The sequence below is a fragment of the Bos indicus x Bos taurus genome, chromosome 4 (assembly GCF_003369695.1).
Source record: "Bos indicus x Bos taurus breed Angus x Brahman F1 hybrid chromosome 4, Bos_hybrid_MaternalHap_v2.0, whole genome shotgun sequence".
Lineage (NCBI taxonomy): Eukaryota > Metazoa > Chordata > Mammalia > Artiodactyla > Bovidae > Bos > Bos indicus x Bos taurus.
Genome location: NC_040079.1, coordinates 81127800 through 81150626, shown reverse-complemented (window position 1 = coordinate 81150626; position 22827 = coordinate 81127800). Strand labels below are relative to the sequence as shown.

The 22827-nt window shown below is 35.3% G+C and overlaps 1 protein-coding gene across 15 annotated transcripts in view; it reads left to right on the top strand.

Moving 5' to 3' along the window:
• CACNA2D1 (calcium voltage-gated channel auxiliary subunit alpha2delta 1) overlaps positions 1 to 22827 on the top strand; it is a 520495-nt gene that overhangs the window by 426174 nt on the left and 71494 nt on the right. For all 15 annotated transcript variants that reach the window (XM_027539817.1, XM_027539824.1, XM_027539819.1 and 12 more), the window contains exons 11-12: positions 3481 to 3639; positions 9704 to 9808. In XM_027539817.1, the coding sequence (XP_027395618.1) occupies positions 3481 to 3639; positions 9704 to 9808 (264 nt within the window). The remainder of the gene's footprint in view (positions 1 to 3480; positions 3640 to 9703; positions 9809 to 22827) is intronic.

Genomic DNA, 22827 nt, shown 5'->3' with positions numbered 1-22827 from the left:
TTTTATCTATACTCTCTCCAAACCTTCCACCTCTGCCTTTATCCTGATGGCTTTGCCTCATAGTCCATTCGAGACAAAAGCCACAAGCAACAGTGTCATCCTCCCACATCGAATTTCCATACACCCATTGTCTATATTTAGCCCTCAGTCTTCTTTCCTAGAACAATGAAGTGGACACTGTACATGGTTTCTTAAAGGGTTGTTCTTCTACAAGCCATCCGTATCCCATCCTTCCCCGTCTTCGCAAGAGATTTGGTTTTCACCTCTGTTCTGTTTCCCGCATCATTTTCTTCCTTTTCTCTTCAATATATATCCTCTGTTGCTCTGATGACCCTTCGCTTTGAAGACTTTCCTTGACCCTAGTCTGTCCCCGTAGGGCCCACCCTTTTCCTTCTCTGCCTCTCAGCCGAGGTGCTCTGAACACTTGCTCTGCAAGGCCAATCCTTGTCACTGTTGTTCAGTGCCTCCATCGTTCCAGTTATGTTCCACCCCGCCTCCAGATGCTGCCTGTGCAACTGGATGAGTTCAGTGGGCTCCTTTAAGTCCTCGTCTTTTCTGTCTCTGTACCACAATGTGTTCTACTTGAGACCGTTGTTCTTTTTCCCCTCTCGTCATCTAAGACAGTCCCATCTCCTGATTTCCTTCCTGCCTCCATGGGAACTTACTCCCACTCAGTTTTCTCAAGGACTCCTCCTCTGCTTCACTTTTATTCACATGGTTTTAAACCAAATTTTTCTGCTGAAGCTCTCCGTTTTTTTAATATTTAATCAAGACTTCTTTTGAGCCTATTGCTTTTAACATGATTTCTTGACATTTTCATTTGTGTATCTCACATGTTGAAATCTCACCCGCACTTGAACTCTCTGCCTCTCTTCTCTAATCCTCAAGTGTCCCTGAACCCATCCTTTCTCCAGCCACCCAGATACCCATGTCAGAAACCTGGCAGTCATTCAAGACACCACTCTTTTCTTAGTCTCCACCACCACTGCCTAGTGATTCTGTCTCCAAAATAAGTCTTGAATCCCTCTCTTTGACCACTTCCATGAATAACAAAATCCCTTGGTCTAGTAAGCTAGGTTACTACAGTAGCCTTCTGCTTATTTTTCATCCTTTACATTTCGCTCACCTTAAAACTTGGAGAAGGCAATGGCACCCCACTCCAGTACTCTTGCCTGGAAAATCCCATGGATGGAGAAGCCTGGTGGGCTGCAGTCCATGGGGTCGCTAAGAGTCGGGCACGACTGAGCGACTTCACTTTCACTTTTCACTTTCATGCATTGGAAAAGGAAATGGCAACCCACTCCAGTGTTCTTGCCTGGAGAATCCCAGGGACAGAGGAGCCTAGTGGGCTACCATTTATGGGGTCGCACAGAGTCGGACACAACTGAAGCGACTTAGCAGCAGCAGCAGGACCTTAAAACTACATTCCAAACAGCAGCTACGGTGAGCTATTTAAGTTCTAGTTTAAATTATTTTACATTTGAGTTAAAACTTTTTGTGACTGGCTGTTCAACAGAAAATACGTTCCTGATTGTTCAGCATTTCCATCAGACACTGCACAGTCCAAGCCTGCCTCCTGCCTGAGGTCATTTTTATGTGGCTGAGCTAAACTCTCCATTTTCATGTTTCCCTAAGAGGGTTTTTTTGTTTTTTTCTTTCTGTCACATAAGGGGCTTTTTGCATGTGTTCTGTTTGTCTGGAAAGTTCTTCCTCTACTGTTTTCAAGGAAACATTTCTTTGGAATCACAGGAAATGCCATTTCTTAGGGAAACTTTCCTCCAACTGCTCACAGTCTGAATTAGAACCCATTATCTCTTAGAGCTTAATATTATATTGCTTTACAGAACACATCATGATTTATTGTAATATTTTGAGAGGTGCTGCATGAGTAGTTAAAATCCCAGACTCCTGCCACAGTGCTGGTTTGAATCCTGACTCTCTATTATTTCCTATGTGAGTATGGACAAGTCTTTTAACTATGCTTAAGGTTTCTCGTGGATAATAATAACTTAATTGTAGATCATTTCAAAAGCATAAATGCTTAATATTTGTAGAGAAGATAGTCAGTGGAGCACAAAGCAAACCTTGTGTATGTGTGTGGATAATCTACCTCACGTCTGAAGGCACAGGGCTCTCAGCTGGCACATGCAGTCCGGGGCATACAACAGGCTGCCAGCGAATGTTTGCTTCATAGAGTGGTGAGGGGCACAGTTCATCATATCAGTGTTCAGGGAGGACCTTCAGAGAAAAAAGAATGGTATTTGTAAGAGTATATAATCACTATGTAAAATTTATGTTTTGGCTTATGATACACTTTTATTATTTAATGGGAGGGTAATTGCTTTATAGTATTGTGTTGGTTCTACAGTAAAACACAAATCAGCCATAATTTTATATATATATATATATATATATATATATATCCCCTCTCTCTTGAACCTCCCTCCCCTTCCCACACCTATGTTTTTGATCTGAGAATATCTTCATTATTTGATCTATCTAGCCCCTTTTAGCACGAATGTTTTTGTTATTATTATTATTCTATTGCAGATATGACAGTCTAGCCCCAAGAGCCTAAGGGGCTTGTATGCACAGCAGAGGTAATAAATGATAGGATGATCCCCTCATAGCAGCTCCCTGGTCTTCTTGCTGAAATCTTATTGTTTCTATCTTTTTGGAAATATCCTGTGAACTATATAAATACTTTGTATGTGGTTGGTGAAATTACTTTGGTGATCATTCTTAAATTTTCAGTTTGGGCAGATATTGTTAGAGCTTGTTTTCTCCTCCTGCAGCCTCTTTGGACTTCAGGCCCTTATCGCTCACAGCAGTAGCTCTGCAGTGACCTGCCTGCCCATTGTCTTGCTCCATGATTCAGCTGTTTTCCTTGTAGAACCTCTAGAGTGATAGTGCTGAAAGGCCACTTGTTGTTCTTGATTCTTTGAGATTATTGTCCTGTTTTCACTCTCATGGTGAGACTACCATCAAATTTCAAATATGTTAAACCCCCATTCCTATCATTCCATGTACTGCATTTCCATTAAGCTTTCCCTTATGTGAGGCAAGTAAAACGCTCAGTTTCTCCTGTATTCTCTGCAGGCATCATCATATCATTTCTGGATTCTGAATTTATTTCATTGTTGAGTTGTTTTTTGTTTTTTGTTTTTTTTTAATCTAAATGCTCATAAAATTTGAGAGCTGGAAGGGACCTCAGATAACTCAAATCCCAAATTTATCATCAGGGAAACCAAGCTAGCTTCAGGAATGTAACTGAGCGGCTTAATTACTGTTACAATAGGACTTGGGGCTTAGATGAAATTACTGTTTGATCTGTAGTGCACTTTTGTTACCAGTCTATTCACTTTTCTTTCTGAACGAGAAAGCAGTGCGTTAGGATTGAGAAGTATAACATGAATTCAGTGAAAATTACATGATTGATTTTAATGTTCATTTATATATTTACCTTTTTATCTTTTGCAGTTTAACAGCAATGCCCAGGATGTAAGCTGTTTTCAGCACCTTGTCCAAGCAAATGTGAGAAATAAGAAAGTGCTGAAAGATGCAGTGAATAATATCACAGCAAAAGGAATCACAGATTATAAGAAGGGATTTAGTTTTGCTTTTGAACAGCTGCTTAATGTAAGTATCAATGCTATCCCCTTTGTCTTTTATTTTTTTATTTTTCTGGAGACTTAAGGATTTTATTTTTTAACTTTACAATGTTGTATTGGTTTTGTCATATATCAACATGAATCCACCACAGATATACACGTATTCCCCATCCTGAACCCTCCTCCCTCCTCCCTCCCCGTACCATCCCCTTTGTCTTTTATTATTGAGTTATAGTATCTGAATTTCAATATCCTGGTAGTTACAGCTCTGTAGGATTAAGTAATAGTGCTATTTTTCATTCATTTAGAAAGCATATATATCCAGGCTTTAGAAATCTTCTGAGCTTTTTAAAACATTTTTAAATCCAAAATTCAAATGTAGATTTTTTTTTTCTTTTGTATCTTTTCTTCCATACTTTTTTTTTCCCAAAGTACATTTAAAAAACACATTTGTTGGGTAATTTAACTTTGAATAAGCACTGGAAACTTAGTTGACACATTTAGAATATCATTTATTTTTTCTTATCTCAATTAGTACTATATTTATTTGGAAACTTGTGCTTTCAATCATCAAATGGTTTCTGATGAAATATTTTAGTTTTAGTTTTAAACATCAGGTTTTGAGTCTTTAGGTTGTTCCTAATGTATAGAAAGGTCCAAATGGTAAAGATCAAAGTGGACAGAAGGATAAATCTCAGAGATTCCTTCCAAAGTGAAAATTCCTTTGAATGAGTCATTGATGTCTATAGTGTTTTATATTTTCCACACCTATTCCCTACCCCATATCATAACAATATTATAACATGAATCTCACACTACAGACTAATATTTTCAAATGGCCATGTTGTCTGTTTCATTTTGAACTGTTTGAAAGCAAGAGCTATCATTCGGATTTATATCTCTCATAAGGCAATATTATTGTAGTGGTTGAGAATACAGATTTAACCTCTCTCTGCCTTGGTTCCCTCACTGGGGTTGTAGAAGGAATGTCCATAGAATCTGAAGATATAGCCAACCACATGAGTGTGTGGTTATTGGGTTGGTGAAGAATTAATACATAAATAGCATGAGGCTGGTACAGAATCAGCTTATAATTCCTATCAAATTTGCTAAGTCATTGAATAAGCTCTTATATTTAGTCTTTTCTGCGAATTTGATTTTGTTATTTCCTATGCGGGTCTTCTAAACAGTTTTCAAGGTCTCTGATTGGATGATGACTCATTCATTTGTTCATTCAGCCAATATTTACCCAATGCCTCACAATTTCCTGTCATAGTGCATTGATGAAATTGTAGAAATAAACAAGAAAGACCATTTGTTGTCAAGAAAGTCGAGCATAACTTGCTAAGTCATCATTTCTCGTATAACATGTAGTGCTGTTACGGGGTATTCATAGTGTGTTTGCTCAGAGTGTCTTGGGGAAGTGGCTCAACTTACCCAAAGAAGTCAGAAAGTGGTTGCTTTTCCTTGAAAATGGGATTTTGAAGAATGAGTAGAGTCTAGGTAGATGATGAGGGGGGCGGGCAATCATTTCAGATTAAAAGAACACCAGATTTTTAAGGAATCTCCACACTGTTCTCCATAGTGGCTGTACTAGTTTGCATTCCCACCAACAGTGTAAGAGGGTTCCCTTTTCTCCACACCATCTCCAGCATTTATTGCTTGTAGACTTTTGGATCGCAGCCATTCTGACTGGTGTGAAATGGTACCTCATAGTGGTTTTGATTTGCATTTCTCTGATAATGAGTGATGTTGAGCATCTTTTCATGTGTTTGTTAGCCATCTGTATGTCTTCTTTGGAGAAATGTCTATTTAGTTCTTTGGCCCATTTTTTGATTGGGTTATTTATTTTTCTGGAGTTGAGCTGTAGGAGTTGCTTGTATATTTTTGAGATTAGTTGTGTGTCAGTTGCTTCATTTGCTATTTTCTCCCATTCTGAAGGCTGTCTTTTCACCTTGCTAATAGTTTCCTTTGATGTGCAGAAGCTTTTAAAATTAATTAGGTCCCATTTGTTTATTTTTGCTTCCACTGCTGGGCATACACACTGAGGAAACCAGAAGGGAAAGAGACACGTGTACCCCAATGTTCATTGCAGCACTGTTTATAATAGCCAGGACATGGAAGCAACCTAGATGTCCATCAGCAGATGAATGGATAAGAAAGCAGTGGTACATATACACAATGGAGTATTATTCAGCCATTAAAAAGAATACATTTGAATCAGTTCTAATGAGGGGGATGACACTGGAGCCTATTATACAGAGTGAAGTAAGCCAGAAGGAAAAACACCAATACAGTATACTATCGCATATATATGGAATTTAGAAAGATGGTAACAATAACCCGGTGTATGAGACAGCAAAAGAGACACTGATATATAGAACAGTCTTATGGACTCTGTGGGAGAGGGAGAGGGTGGGAAGATTTGGGAGAATGACATTGAAACCTGTAAAATATCATGTAAGAAACGAGCTGCCAGTCCAGGTTCAATGCACGATACTGGATGCTTGGGGCTAGTGCACTGGGACGACCCAGGGGGATGGTATGGGGAGGGAGGAGGGAGGAGGGTTCAGGATGGGGAGCACATGTATACCTGTGATGGATTCATTTTGATATTTGGCAAAACTAATACAATTATGTAAAGTTTAAAAATAAAATAAAATTAAAAAAAATAATTAAAAAAAAAAAAAGAACACCAGCGATTAAAAAGGCACGGAAGCATGAGGGGTTGTGCACATTGAAAAAATTGCAGGTTTGTTGGCATGGCTGGGCCATAAGCAGTAGAGGAGAAATGATGGGAATGGAAAGGCCATGAGCTATCCTTAAGTGGGGTATGGAAGAGCAAATGGAAAGTGTGTGGTTGGAGAATGATACAGTCTGATGAGTGTTTTAAGTTAAGAAGCTATTTTAGTAATCCTGGTGTTGGATTAGAAGTGATGTTAAGGTAAGTGACCTAGTAAATATTGGAGTGGTAGGAGGGGTTGCTGAGAAGGGAGTGGGGGTGACTCCAAGTTCTCTGAAATGGAAAACAAGGCGGAGGGTGGCCTAGGAGTCTACATTAAAGGAATGTGAGGGTAGGTATTTTTGGATTATTTGGAATTTGAAGTAATATTTTTCTTAGGTACAATTAGATAAGCAAGTAAATAGTAGAAAGGCAAAGAAATTCAGCACTGCAGTTTTCCGGGGAAATTATCTTTGCTAAAATTCATGTGATTATTAAATGATGTATGTGCATTAATAAAAATGAAAACTCAAAACTTTTGAAATTCAAGCACAGGTGATTACTAAAATAGGATATATCCTTTCTGCAGTAATGGAATGTGAGGGCTTTTCATAACTAATTTTTCTCTCGAGTCAATAATCAAGTTTTCTAGATCTTAGCATTTTAATTATTCTTAGTGTTGTCAGTTGGCCTCACTCATTCCCTCATATTCAAGTTTCTGTTGTGGAATGATGAGGCGTCTCAAGCCTGATGTACTACTTCCGAGGCAGTCACAATAGAGGGGCCGGGTTAACTCCCACATTCATTATTAGTTACTTATGGTCGAACTTCTACTGGCCTCTCCTACTGCCTTTGTGAGTTGTAAATGATTTTTAACATGTCCTCAGTTATTCCTGTAGTAAATCTCATATATTTTGCTCTCCACATGTCCCTTAGGTATTACAATTCTTCATTTAAAAATAATTTTCCCAAATGCACAGCATGCCTTGTTGAGCTGAAGCATGTTTTGTCTTTTTCTTACACACAGTACCATTCCTTGTCTTCTGTCGGTCCTGGCACGGTTTACCCTTAAGATTCCTGAATCAAGTGTCCAATAGAATTAGACATTGATTTGAATTAGTCTTCAGTTAGCATTTCATAAAATATTGACAAATATATGAGACGGATTTTTCAAACAAAATTTTGAGTGTGTATGTAATAGATGCTGTGCTGCAAGCTACAGAGATACAGCCAAGTGTGCTATGAAATACCACGAAAGTCAATTACCAACCCTAGCCATTGTGTTTTTATTGACGTAATCAAGTTTTTCCTTGCCTCAATTCCTTCCAAGCCAGTTTTGTATACTTGTTGTGACAGTGTGATTCTTTAGATAGTTAAAAGTCCAGTGAGAATTTGCTGAGGTAGACTATTCTACCACAAGTCCTGAGAAGTCGACTTAGAAAAAAAATGTTGAAAACAAAACATTTCTTCATTTCTCCTTTTGTGAGTGTACTAAAAATGAACAGCAAGATGCAGTGTGCTAACTTTGATACTTATATTCCATAATAATAATACCCCCACTATTTTAAAAAATGAAACCAAGTCCTGTGCTAAAAACTGTCACTTTTTTGAGACGGTCTTTTAGGTAAGTATTATTTTGCCCATTTTACATATGCAGATAGAAAAGATAAGTCATCAGAGAATTTAGTTTTCAATTCAGGGATTTCAACACCTTTCACAAAAGTATATTGATGATAAAATATGTAACTATTTTATGGTCAAATTTTCAGATAATTACCTTCCAAGATAAGAATGGTTTTTGAGTGTGATAAATAGAATTAGTCACTACTTGAGTTTTCACAATGCTTAGTTAAAAGCTTTAACTGCCACTGGGCTAATGGCCTAGTCAGTGGAGTAAGAATATATGAAACAGGAATTTTTCATCAGATAAAACAACATGTTGTCCTCATTACCTTTTCCAACAGGAAATGTGATTTACCTTTTTTGAAAAATAGAAATAAGGACCTTCAATAAACTCCAACACTATTGGAGAATTAGTGATTTTTAGACTGTGTTGTCCAGTATAACCATAACCACAAGTGGGTGTTGAGTGCTTGCAGTGTGCATAGTCTGAACTGAAATGTGTTATAAGAATACACTGAGATTTTAGAATTTACCATGAAAGAAAAAAATATTTATTTTCTCAATTTTTATATTGTTTTGATGTTGAATTGACTATTTGAGTGACTGAGTTAAATAAAATATATTATTAGAATTCAGATATTTCTTCTTATATTTTTTAATGTGGCCATTAGAGGGATAAAATTACAAATTAGCTTCAGATTTTATCACCTTTAAATATCACTAAACTAGAAGGCTGACATTTTCAAAGAAGCTGAGCAGTCATAAATTAGTGTTATTTTTTTTTTATTCTCAGCAATTTTGCAGACATATTTTACAACATTAGGAAGGCTGAGATGATACTTTCAGGCCTCAAAGAAGCTCAACTTTGTATATTTCATGTGGCCCTTTGATGCTAATCCATTGTTTTCCTAAGTCCAGCTCTTTGAGGGACCTTAAAGAAAATGTAAGAGAGGATTTAACATTGGAATTGAGCCTTTCAGAATTAGAATATATGTAGCAGGTTGAGAGCAGATAAGACAATATTCTGGAAATAATTGTTGACATTTACCAAAATATGAAAGAGCACTGTGTGTTGGGATCAGCATTACAATTTCAGAAATGTGAACTGAATAAAGTAGGAGGAAGGAGGAGTAAAGAGAGGAACAAATATTTGTAAATGGATTGAAAACATACATGAAAAGATATGTACGTTTTATTAATATTTTTTTGTTTCTGGTATATATTATAGAGGTATAGAATTGATACCATGTCCATTAATCACTTTAAAATCCGTGTATTAATTAAACCCTGAGAGGTTATTATGTATTAGGCATTCGTTCAGACAAGGAAACTATTGAACAAAAAAGACAAAACTTTATACCTTTTTGGTACTTAATATTTTATTGGAAGTCAGTAATAAAAAACAAACACATTATATACTGCATATAACAAATGTGAAATGCTATAAAGAAGAATACACCTTGGGAGGGAAGATTGCAATTTAAAATGCAGTCATCAGGAAAGTCCTCAAAGGTTAGGTGACATTTGATCAGAAACCCAAAGAAAGGGAGAGTGGTGGGTGTTGAAAATGAGGCAGAGCCTGTGTAGGCAGGCACAGGCCTGCTTGATCCAGGAACCTGTTCTTAAAATTGGCTATTGAACAGATACTTCAGTCATCACTTGCAATCTGCACATACTTTCCATTTTGCTTTTATACTCCCTCCCTTTTACTATGAATGATATACAATTTTATTGATATATTTTACAGTATAATGTGTCTAGAGCCAACTGCAATAAGATTATCATGTTGTTCACGGATGGAGGAGAAGAGAGAGCTCAGGAGATATTTACCAAATACAACAAAGACAAAAAGGTGAGTGTAATTTTTCTGATATTTTAAATTTAATATTAATTTAGGTGGTTTTAAGAGAGAATACAGCAAAAGTGGTAAGGGAAGATGTTTTTGGTTAAAACATTAGTGTGCTGACTATAAAGCCATACAGCTCATGGATTATATGCCAATCACTGAATTAAATGTCAAATATCTTTTGTGAAATTCACAAGTACTTTACGGCTAATTTATTAATAAAATAATTTGAACCTATATAGAGGCCTGTATAGAGGCCTATATAGAATGTATTTGTTTCTTTGATTGCTTTAGTGCAGAGAAAAGTATTGTACACAGGCCTGTTTTGAAAGCTCACCAGTGTAGCTGAACCTACTGATATTGTGGAAGATATCAAATGTAACTATTTTTTCTATCACTCCTACTGTCAGCTTATTTTAATTTTCTGATACTCTCCATATTTTATGAGAGGACAATGATTCTCAACTTAATTTCCTAAAATGCCAAGAATCCATAAATAAGTAATGAAAAATTATAGCTTACGTCTTATGCTTTCAGAACTTCAACAAAAATTATATATTTCACAAGGCACCCTTCAGGGTAAAATACCTATCAACTTTGCTTTTAATTAGAACTTTCATCATTGACTCATCATTAATGCTAAAGAATTGTTTTATGAAGGATTAAAAAGAAGGAAAAATTAAATTAATACATTTAGGTAAATATACATAAGTTATATATTGGCAGGCAAAATACTGTGGATAATAGGGTAGAGTATTAATGAAAAATTTTGAAACATTTCAAAAATACCAGTACTTTCAGAGTTGACAACACACATATGTGTAACTTTGAATTGTTTACAAAATGTTTTAATACTCAACTCTATGCTACTGCATATGCTATTAAAGTATAATGTCATATGACATAAGTTTAATGTGAGGGTTAAGGTTTTTTAAACATCTGGTGACTCTGATTATATAGAAGAGCCATTCCTTTTGGAAAAGTTGATAAATGGACTGAACTGTTAATAGCCTATAAATATTTTGAGTGGTATCTTGTTATTGTGAATATTTGTTTCAGAAATATCATTAGAATGAAAAGTAATGGGAAAATACAGATGCATTAAGATATAATGTACATTTCTTACTTTTTAGTAACTGTGACTGATCGTTCAAAATCCAGGGCAGCCGCCACCCCTTGGAGGATGTCCTGACATCCTTTCCTCCCACTTCATGTTTGTTCAGGCGCCTATGCTCTGATCCCACAGCACAGTGTCTGAGCCCTCCACGTCTCTTCACACTTATGCTACCCGTGAGGTCTTTTCTCTGTTCACCCTCTGGATCCAAGGTCCCACATGAGTAGGCCTTTGTGTTGTTTAACTATGAACTCTCAGCATCCTACAAGAAGCACAGATTCAGAGTTAATTCTCAATACATGGCAATAAATAAAACTTGAGAGTGTCTAACAAAAGTTGGAAGCATAATTTCTGTTATAGAACAAATTCATAATCATAAAAAATAATCTGGGTTACAGAATATTTCACTTATTTAAATATTCTCAGTGATATAAAATTACCATGTTTGGAAGAATTCAAATGTAATAAAATAAATTTAATTAAATTCATTTCTATTAATATAATACATTTATTTCAGTATTCTTCTAATTAATCATACACTGATAATTTGGAAAGGACTTTTTAGCATCTTCTAGTCATAAGCTTATTTTATTATCTTATGACAGAGGTGCATAAGTTCAAGCCCCAGTGCTTTTCATTTTTTAATGAATATAAGTTTAGTTAAATCATCTTTTCTTAGATTTTGATATCATCCAAACTGACAAGCAGGAATATCATTCACCTCTAAATATTTTTCTTCAAAAAGAAAGTTTCTTAAATATGGCAATAAATATTGCATTCTGTATTGCAATTTGTGCCAGAGATATATTTTAATTTCAGAGTACAAAAAAGTTTAACAAGTTTGAATAAAAGAATTTAAATGTATAAAAAGAGAAAAACAATAAACTTGTTATTTATTTTTTTCCTCTCCAAAAACTCTTTTTGCATGCAGAAGTAACACAATAACATGTCTTGGGGGCATATCATAATTTTATTTTTTTCCATAAAAGAGATTTTATGTCATAAGGAAAACAACTGTATCCTACCCTCCATTTTCACAAATTGTCTAGTTGATTGAATAAATGAAGAATTTTCTAGTTGAAAGCCATTTTTCTATGTATATATCCAAAAAATGTCCAATCTAAATATTACTATCTTGTAACACTCCTTCTCATCTCCTTCACCTTTTATAGGAACTCCACGTTTTAAACAAAGTCATTTTGTGACATTCTAAACCACATAAGAAATGATTCATATCACATTCACTTTTTTAAAACTGATGAATCTAATCTTACTCAACAATCTTGCTGTTTGCCTATTAATAATACCTCTCTGCTGTAAGTACACACACTTCTCCTAAGGACATAGAATTTTTGTGAATTCCAAAGAAACTTTGAAAATTAAGTAGTCAGTGCTTTCCATGATTTTTGAAATAAATGTATAGTTAGCTAAGAAAAATTAAGATGTCCTTGGAATTAGAAACTACATTTTTTTTTAATGGGAGTCTAATTTAGGGGCTATAGCAAAGTTCTGTGATACACACTTATACATGTGTACATATTTACATACACAAGTATATGAACACACATTTATATCTGTTTTAAATGGACATTGATTCTGTCAATCATATCTCTAGAAACAAGGGACCATGTGTGGAACTATGGCTAGCTCTCTTATGTAAAGTGCTATGAGTAAATTTTGACCACTGACAAGTGGTTAAGAAGTGATCAAGGAATGAGGAAATAGAAATCTGAACATAAACTAATTTTTTTCTAAAATCTTTGCAAATTTGCTAAGAAAAAATAGGAAAAATTAAGACAGTCAACTCTGGGTGAAGTTTTGCACACATACATGTGCATGCATACATGTTTTTTTTAACAATGGAAGAGCTAAGTCATTATTTTAACTTAAGGTTAGTAAAGGGATATCCAGACAGATAAAACTTATAGATACAAAACAGAGAAAGGATAATTGATGGTGATCCTTGAAAGAGGAGGGATTGAGAGATAGAGAGCACAGATTTGTGAATTAGACAATTAGGAATTGTGTTTCTGAAAACATTGTTGTGCCACATTTCATTGCACTCTGCTTCCAAGTTCAATGGCTTTTTAAATTTTCTAACATGGAAAACTATGTTAGACCAAAAATTTGTCTCTTGGCATTTGCATGTTCTTATCCACTAACAGTGATGATAGCAGACGATTTTTAAGTCACTTATGTTTTTGAGTGTGTTGGTATTTTGTCAAGACAACATTACACAGTTAATTGTTTATGCCAAGGGTGTATGTATGCAACTAGTGTGTATAAGAGAGATTTTTCCTCCATCTTCAAAATGGTTTGGGATGAACTGTCAAACCCTTTCTCACTTTCTCTGCTTATTCTGACTTCTCTACCTTCCACTCATCCACCCAGTGTGAGAGATTTGCCACCCTCAGACATGTGGATGCATGGAAGATCCTTGTCTATCTGTGTCATCTAAGGATGTGTATGACCAGTTATTTACCTGCAAAATTCATATTTATTATGCAATAAATTTATCAACTCAGAACTTAACTAGCTACATTTTCTTTCAAATGGCCAATATGTAAAACTGAAATTTGATAGGTAGTAAAATATAAACTTTCAATACTTGTAAAATTCTATATTCAACTATAATTTTCTTTAAAACATGCCCCTTAAGATGGACATTCACTTGTAGCTTAAAAATATAGAAATTGCAAAGTCACAAAGTTTGGAGAGCTTTTAAAGAAAAAAAATCTGAAAACCTCTTTTTGAATCCTACTTTCTCCCCAGGCCTCTTGCTTGGCATGAATGTGACTGAATGCTTCATTTAAACCCATTTGTCACCCAGATGACATTAGAAATCACTCAGAGCAACCCAGATAGGTGTGATGAGGTCCACCCATAGAGCTGATGAATGAGCCTGCAGATACAGAGCACAATTTAATGAGGCCAAAAGGTTTGAGAATTAGAACAAAATGTTTGGGTTCTTTTGAAATGTATTACTCTTGGGAATTAATCTACCTGATTATAGATAGGTACAGCTTAAAACCGAGTCCATGTTAATCTCCTCACACAGCTGTTCCACATTAAAATGCATTCACTTTCTAATCTTTACCTGCAACTCTGCCATTCCTTAGGGCTCAACCATGTGTATGAGACTGCCTTAAAAATGGTGCCAAAACCAAAATGAACTCTATCACAGATTCCAAACAAATGAACAAAGGAAACTGACACCAGACACAGAGTTGAAAGATAATTCCCAGGTCTAGCAAAAGTAAAGATATTTAATTTTCTGTAGATTAGCAAAGAGATTGGTTAGCATATACACTTAAGATTGTCTAGCCAGCTATAAAATTGTTCTTGGATTTTTAGGTTAATTCTCAGAATTAATCAAAAATAAAAAGACATTCAAAAATCTATAAGATGAAAATTTCAAAATAGTAAACTAAATGAGAAGAAGAAATGAAAAAATGCATATGATAGATGTGGAATAATTTTGTAAAATAAAGAATGCACAGCTAAAAAATTATAATTGCCTGACAACAGATGCTCTATTTTTTAGATTCTTTCAAATTTGATTGGCAGTCTTTTCTATTTTTTGTCAGATCCAGAAGAGAAATAATCTGTAGTCTACAAAAATCGAAAGCAAATCACAAACGGCTAAATCTGTGTATGAGTTTTATACAGTAAAAGTGAAAATCATCAACTACTTTTTCAACATATGGTAGGAAAAATAATTCATGGGAAATAATTCATTGCCTTCTTGGTAGTCTCTGCCTGGCTTCTCCATCAGGCAAGAATGAAACCTTTGGAAGGAATGTTCAATCCTCTTATAATAGAGTATATTAGACTTGTAGAATATTTAATACTCTTTAGAAATGCACTGCTTTTAAAAATTTTCATGTAATTTGGCACTTTCAACCATTTCCAAAGGATTTTCAGTTTTAGAATGGGAACTATAGCTGTGTTCATAAAAACCAAATATATTACTTGTGCTAGATTAAGATATAACTAAAAACAATAATTTTCAGTAATATTGGCCCTGCCAATAGATGATCAACTTAAAATTCAGGTCGTGTGCATCTGTGTAGTGTCCTTCTCTGACAGATTTGTTTACATTTGTCTTCTTAGAATGAAATTAGTATTGATAATTCATTACCTAAACTAAGGAACAGTTTTCTTTGGGTCTGAGTAGTTAATACACTACTTCCATACATTTTACAGAGTCCTTAATTTGATGGCTAGAACAAATCCATTGAAAAGTGAGAATAAGTATTACATTAAACAAAGTATATTACATGATATAGGCTATAGAGTGCCACAAATACACTTGAAATAATTTCTAGGTAGAATTGTGCCACCTAACATTGTGATTGCCTTTTGTTGATGTGAAATCACAGGACCAGGAAGGGCATTCTGTCCTGCTTTTCCTGAGGCTGTCTTCTTAGACTGAAAGCTCTGCTTGCCATGGAGCTCCACACAGAGATCTTCCCTGCTCAGACTTTCTAGGGTGGTCCCCTTTTCCTACACACCTCATTATTCTCTATTTCAGTACCATCTTTCCTCCTTGTTTTCTTTCTCCCAGATTACCATTTTCAAAAAATCATTTCAATTATGTACTTATTTACATTATCTTGAACTCCCTTCTGTTAAAAGCTCGAAGAGGTAGGGGTTGTATCAGCTTGTAAACCTACCATTGACTCCTTAGCGGCTAAGAAGGGATTGATGCACAGTGGTTGCTGAGTAATTACTGAAGATGCCCAACATAAATGAATAAATGTAAATATGCAATAAATAAGCTCCAATAGTAAACTAAGTCTAGTCAAGGCTATGGTTTTTCCAGTGGTCATGTATGGATGTGAGAGTTGGACTATGAAGAAAGCTGAGCGCCAAAGAATTGATGCTTTTGAACTGTGGTGTTGGAGAAGACTCTTGAGAGTCCCTTGGACTGCAAGGAGATCCAACCAGTCCATTCTGAAGGAGATCAGCCCTGGGATTTCTTTGGAAGGAATGATGCTAAAGCTGAAACTCCAGTACTTTGGCCACCTCATGGGAAGAGCAACTAAACTGATAGTAAACTATATATAAAACATTCATATATGATACTCAATAGCTTTGACCTTTTACAAGAATATAATTTAAAATTATATTTTTTCCTTATAAGTGGAATGTTGTTGTTGTTGTTCAGTTGCTGAGTTGTGTCCAACTCTTTGAAACCCCATGGACTGAAGTGTGCCAGGTTTCCCTGTCCTTCACAATCTCCTGGAGTTTGCTCAAACTCGTATCGAGTCGGTGATGCCATCCAATCATCTCATCCTCTGTCATCCCCTTCTCCTCCTGCCATCAATCTTGCCCAGAATCGGGGTCTCTTCCAATGAGTTGGCTCTTCTCATCAGGGTGGCCAAAGTATTGGAGCTTCATCTTCAGCATCAGCCTTTCCAATGAATAATATTTGGGGTTATTTCCTTTAGGATTTACTGGTTTGATTTCCTTGCAGTCCTACGGACTCTCAAGAGTTTTCAAAACCACAGTTTGAAAGCATCAGTTCTTTAGCACTCAGCCTTCTTTATGGTCCAACTCTCACATCCATACATGACTGCTGAAAAAACCAGGCTTTGACTAGATGGACCTTTGTTGGGAAAATAATGTCTTTTTGTTAGTATGCTGCTAGGTTTGTCATAACTTTTCCTCCAAGGAGCAAGTGTCTTTTAATTTTATGGCTACAGTCAACATCTGCGGTGATTTTGGAGCCCAAGAAAATAAAGTCTGTCACTGTTTCCATAGTTTCCCTATCTATTTGCCATGAAGTGATGAGACTGGATGCCATGATCTTAGTTGAATTTCAAGCCAGCTTTTTCACTCTCCTCTTTCACTTTTATCAAGAGGCTCTTTAGCTCTTCTTTGCTTTTTGCCATATAAAGATATCATCTTTATATCTGAGGTTATTGCTGTCTCTCCCGACAATCTTGATTCCGGCTTGTGCTTCATTCAGCCCAGCGTTTCGTATGATGTACTCTGCATAGAATTTAAATAAACAGGGTGACAATATACAGCCTTGACATACTTCTTTCCCAATTTTGAACCAGTTCATTGTTCCATGTCTGGTTCTTCTTGACCTGCATACAGGTTTCTCAGGAGGCAGGTAAGGTGGTCTGGTATTCCCATGACTCTTTAATTTTCTACAGTTCATTGTGATCCACAAAGTCAAAGGCATTGGCATAGTCAGTGAAGCAGAAGTAGATGTTTTTCCGGAATTCTCTAGCTTTTTCTATGATCCCACGGATGTTGCAATTTGATCTCTGTTTTCTCTGCCTTTTCTGAATCCATCTTGTACATCTGGAAGTTCTCGGTTCACTTACTGTTGAAGCCTAGCTTTGGAGGACTGAACATTACCTTGCTAGCATGTGAAATGAGTGCAGTTGTGTGGTAGTCTGAACATTCTTTGAACCCCATAAACAGTATGAGAAGGTAAAGGGAATGTAGAGTAAAATTAATGTTCCACCCTTGTATATGTCACTGTAAGAATTAGGGAGACTTAAGTTCATATAACAGAAAAGGCAATGGCACTCTTGCCTGGAAATCCCATGGACAGAGGAGCCTGGTAGGCTGCAGTCCATGGGGTCGCTAAGAGTTGGAAACGACTGAGCGACTTCAGTTTCACTTTTCACTTTCATGCATTGGAGAGGGAAATGGCAACCCACTCCAGTGTTCTTGCCTGGAGAATCCCAGGGACAGTGGAGCCTGGTGGGCTGCCATCTGTGGGATCGCACAGAGTCGGACATGACTGAAGCAACTTAGCAGCAGCAGCAGCAGCAAGTTCATATAAAAAATGATTGTACTGATGGCACCTCTCCTTTCATACTAATCAGTCCAACACATAGTTTTTCATGAGTATTCTCATTATTTGTGTCAGTGAAGTATGTAGCCTTACCCAAGAGGAACAGCTGAAATAAGTATATCACTTATGTTGTGACCTCTCCGCTGACAATAGTCTCTGCAGAGCTAAATTGCTTAGAAATGAAATGTATCCATAGCTTCTTCCTCTGTTATCAAATCCTGTCAGTGCATGCAGATAGAAGGGGAACCTGAACTTACTCCCTTATAATCTTAATATGCAAGGATGATTCATTGTAATTGTTAACATTTTTAAACACCAACATAATCCCAAGGGCATGTATCTTTGTTATATACCCACATGCAAGACATGTAAGAGAAGTATCAGCTAGGTCTTTAAGATCATGTAAGCAAAAACTACTGCATTTCGATTTCCTTTTTAAAGTTGCTTGGTGTGATTTACTTAAACAAACTCACTGGTCACTTACTAAATTTGTTCTTTTGTCAGGCCCTGGGAAATTCCATACAGGCATATCTTATATGGACACAGCGGCATTTAGACAGTATCTTTTTCTTTGGAGTTTATTCTTAAATGCAGTAAAGCAAACCAAATTTGTCCCTCTGGGAAGGTATTATTTCAAGTTATGTTCTTTTTGAGGCATGAAAATGGAAAATGTTACCTCATTGAATTCTGATAGTTTGACTATAGAAGACATTGTAGTCATCATCATCATCATGTCATTTTTATTACTGCAGCTAATATTTATTGTGCTTATAATTTTCCATATAATACAAAAGCTTTTCATGTATCACTTCATTCACAGTTGTAATAGCCATATGATAAAAAGGTTTTTATCACCATCAACATCATCCTCATTTTGGAAATAAGAAAACCAAAATTTGAGAAGTTAACGAGCTTGCTGAAAGCTATACAGCTACTAAGTGGCAAAATCAATCATTTAAATGTTCTGCAGTCCAAATTTCATAACCTCATGTGGAGTGTGCTGGCTAGTCCTGCATCTCTCTCTCTAGGGCAGCCTTGGGGCCATGCCAGTCATCATTTGCCCACCCAGGATCCTTCCTTCTAGTTGGATAGCAAGATTTCACGACTAAGGAACATGCTTCCCGCAGCTTTAAGAAGCTAAAATGGATTAAACTAAGCCATCAAATCTTTGCAGACTTGCAAGAACCTTTCAGATCACTGGGCTTTATAAAATAAATTAAGTGTGAAAGGTACATTTGGACACTTTTATTTATTTCATAATGCTATAAACCGAGAGATGTGGGTTATTTTAAATGCTGTGGATCCTGGTATACTTGTGAATTATGAAAACGACTGTAGAATTTTCTCCTAAAATATTCAGTCCAATCTAGTATTTTTATAGGCTTATTGCCAAAAATTTTAGTACACACAGTAAATTAATAAAACCCGTTTCTGACATCATTTTTCTAACATGATTCGATAGCTGAAGTTTTTATTTTAGTTTTATTGGCTTTCTTTCTTCATAGTCTCATTTCCATTATTCCTTGGAGATTTGCCTATTGTAAATTAAACTTGAACTCTGGGTAACTGATAATTGTTGAGGTGACAGTTTCCAGTAACTGGGTTCTGCTGGGAAACAAGAAATTCCTATGACTTTTAAAATAGGTTGACCCTGTGGTTTTGGAAAAATCTTAATTGAAGACAAGTATTTTTGTCTTCAACAAACAAGACAAAATAAAAAGCAGAGTAACAGAAGTCTAGAACTAAAGGACACATCAGTAGTGTATTATAGGAAGCAAATGAGTAACCCAGTTTGCTGGTAATTAAAAGTTTTCTCTGGTCAAATAGGCCAGGCTTAACATATAAATTATAATTCAAATTTACACTTTGGAATTATAATTTTCTGTTCAGAGAAAAATGATTTTTGGACCAAGTGAAGGCCAAATTATATAAATTGCAACTAATAATAGAGACTGATTTTTAGTTAAGTTTAATTTTATTAAACTTGTTCTCAAATTGCAGTTTATTTTGTGAATATTCTTATATAACTAAACATGAGTCAATAATTATTTTTTTATTTTCTAGGAATAATACAGCATATAAATGATATGTGTATTATACATACTTTAACTTGCCTGAAGAAATTTGCTCATCTGCATTTATAAAAAGACTATGTAACAACAACAAAAAAAAGATTACGAATTTGCCATGATATAAGTGTAATGAAACAAGGCTTTGAATGCAATTATGAATGCAAGGCTTCTATCACTCTGGTTTTGGCTCTACTCTGTTATAATGAACTAATTTATATATCAGATGATATCAAAGTGTGTCTTATATCCCTCTGGGAAAACATGAAGACCACTCATTTAGCTATTCAGTTTTTTTTCATTTAATAAATACTTGTTTTCATATCTATGTAAAGTACTATAATAGATACAATAGTGCAATCCTGAAACTGTTTCAACCCAGTCCAGTGTTTATTCAATTTCTAATTTCCCATATTATTTCTGTTAGAGATCTGGCCAGCAATGTGAAAAATATTTTTCAAAGCCATCTATAGCTATGTATGTTTCATATATGACCCTCACAGAAGTGAACATTCTAAAACATAGCCTATCTAACATCAACCAGTTCAGGATCATTTAGCAAATTTTCTGGGAATATTACACTTAGAACAGTGAATCTTCAGTATGTACTTGTTCTATGGATCTAGTGTTGTGATTATAAATGCACTACTAGGCCTAAGTAAAGGGATTTTTTCTCCATAAAAGCTGACTTTGCTTTCATGGAGGCCTGATTTAAAGTAATTTACTTAATGGAGTCTTTAGATGAAATATTTAGCTTGTGTGACTGCACATTAAGTGTTTCAAGGTTTTTTTTTTTTTTTTTTTTTTTTTTAATGTCATTTTGTTTTTTTGTAAGGCCACGTAAAGAAAAGACCTCTGAAAATGCACATCTTTGAGAATGTAATTTACCTTAATCTCTAAATTGTGCCTATTTCAAGGAATCACTTTATTATTTTATTTCCCCAAATTTATAGCTAAAGAAGAATGGAACACTTAAAGAGGTGAAAAACATCAGACTGCGGGGACAGCAAACCTCTCTGTAAACTTGGCATTGGGGTTAGTTCATTAACTCATCCACAGGGTGGCAGTCACATAGTGCGGAATAGGAGAATGAAAGTAAATCTCCCAAGTGGAAAGTTAGAGTTCAAAAATTATTTTTTAAACTATCAATTCATTGTATATATGTACTATGAAATGTTGAATATCACACCTGATTATGAAATCAATCTAGTTAAAATCTTATTACATAATTAGTTCAAATTTTTAAAGCAAAGACAAAAAGCATGGTACAGCACCTGGGATTGAAGTATAATATTCATGTGTATTTTTCATTGTCATAGAAAGAATTAAAAATTTATATCTGATTTATATTAAACTTTTTATATTTGATATGATTTATATTAAACTTTTCTCAATCAAATATATATAATATTTATCAAGTCATTTTGGAAAATTATAAGGTAATCTATAAAATCATTAATTATTTACATGCATATGTTTTGTGTGTATGTATATCTACCAAGAGACAAAATAAGTATTTTAAATATACTAGAAAGATTTTATAATTATTGTAATGGTAAGACAGTTGCTGAAACTATAGAAAGGTTGAATTTGTAATTTTTAAGATTTTAGTAACCATTGGGAGGATGTTTTCAGAAAAATGTCTTTAAAAACATCTATCACAAGGCAAATATAATTTTAAAAGTGAGTTAAAAATTATACATTTGTAATATGGGAATGATTCAATCAGTTGAGTTCAGTCGCTCAGTCATGTCTGATTCTTTGAGACCCAGTGAACCACAGCACGCCAGGCCTCCCTGTCCATCACCAACTCCTGGAGTTCACCCAAACTCATGTCCATTGAGTCGGTGATGCCATCCAGCCATCTCATCCTCTGTCATCCCCTTCTCCTCCTACCCTCAATCTTTCCCAGCATCATAGTCTTTTCAAATCAGTTAATGCATCCTACCTGTATTCAAATAGACAAGGAAGGACCTATGAGATAAATGAATAAAGATAGAGAAGAAAAAGTAAAAAAAAAAAAGTGTATTAAACTTTTATTAAATTACAATTAATTATGACAGTGTATACTTTGACACCCAGCTCTGATTCTAAATTCTTTAATTTGAACAATATCTGAGCTTTCCATGTAGGCCAACAATTAGGGTCAGGCAAAACTGTAGTAAAACAAATAAAGCAATATGTTTTGTTGTTGTTTTTTACTAGTGTGTTTTTTGCCTGTGTTGTGTTTATTTGGACTGTTTGAATAACATCAGTCAAAAATTCACATGGTGTATGTCTGTGTATGTCTAGCCTCTATGTTGTTAGAAACGCTTGATTTCTAAGGATGTAGATATGTAATAATAATTCATTTAGTCTTATTCATTTATGTCCTTGTACTGAAAAGTACTTTATGGAAACCATTTTATGGAATACTGTTGTGGTAAGAGAAACAACAGACAAAGCAGTGCTTTAAATCGAAAATTTGAGACATGCTTTCAAATGTTAATCATGAAAGTGATCCCCAGGTGCTTTCTAGAACATCTGGATTGTTTCCGTGTCCTGAATTCACATGACAATTGTTTAAGGTATGGCAGTTAAATTGAATCATCAGTGGGGTGGCCAACCCGTTCGTAAAAATAATCCATTTAGGAGTAATTTTACCTCTGTTAAGTAGTAACACTCCACTAAAATGCATATCCCCCAAAATGACCAATTGAAGATTTTAGGAAATGAAACTAGATTTTTGTATTTTGAAGGACTAAGGGAGAGAGGGTAGTAAGTAACACCAACTTGGGTAGCAAGAGAGGGTAACACCAGGATAGGGAGAGCGGGTGGCAAGAGAGGATAACACCAACTTCTGCTAGAACCAGTCACCTGTCTTTACAGTTTGGGGTGATTAAAACTCTGATGTATTCACCAAATGGCTTCTTGCATAACTAGCCAAGGCAAACCTGGATGATTGGCTTGAGTGAAACTTTACAAGTGAAACAACCACCTCCCCAGTGTACTTTCTGGGGCAAGGGTTGTTATGATGTGATCT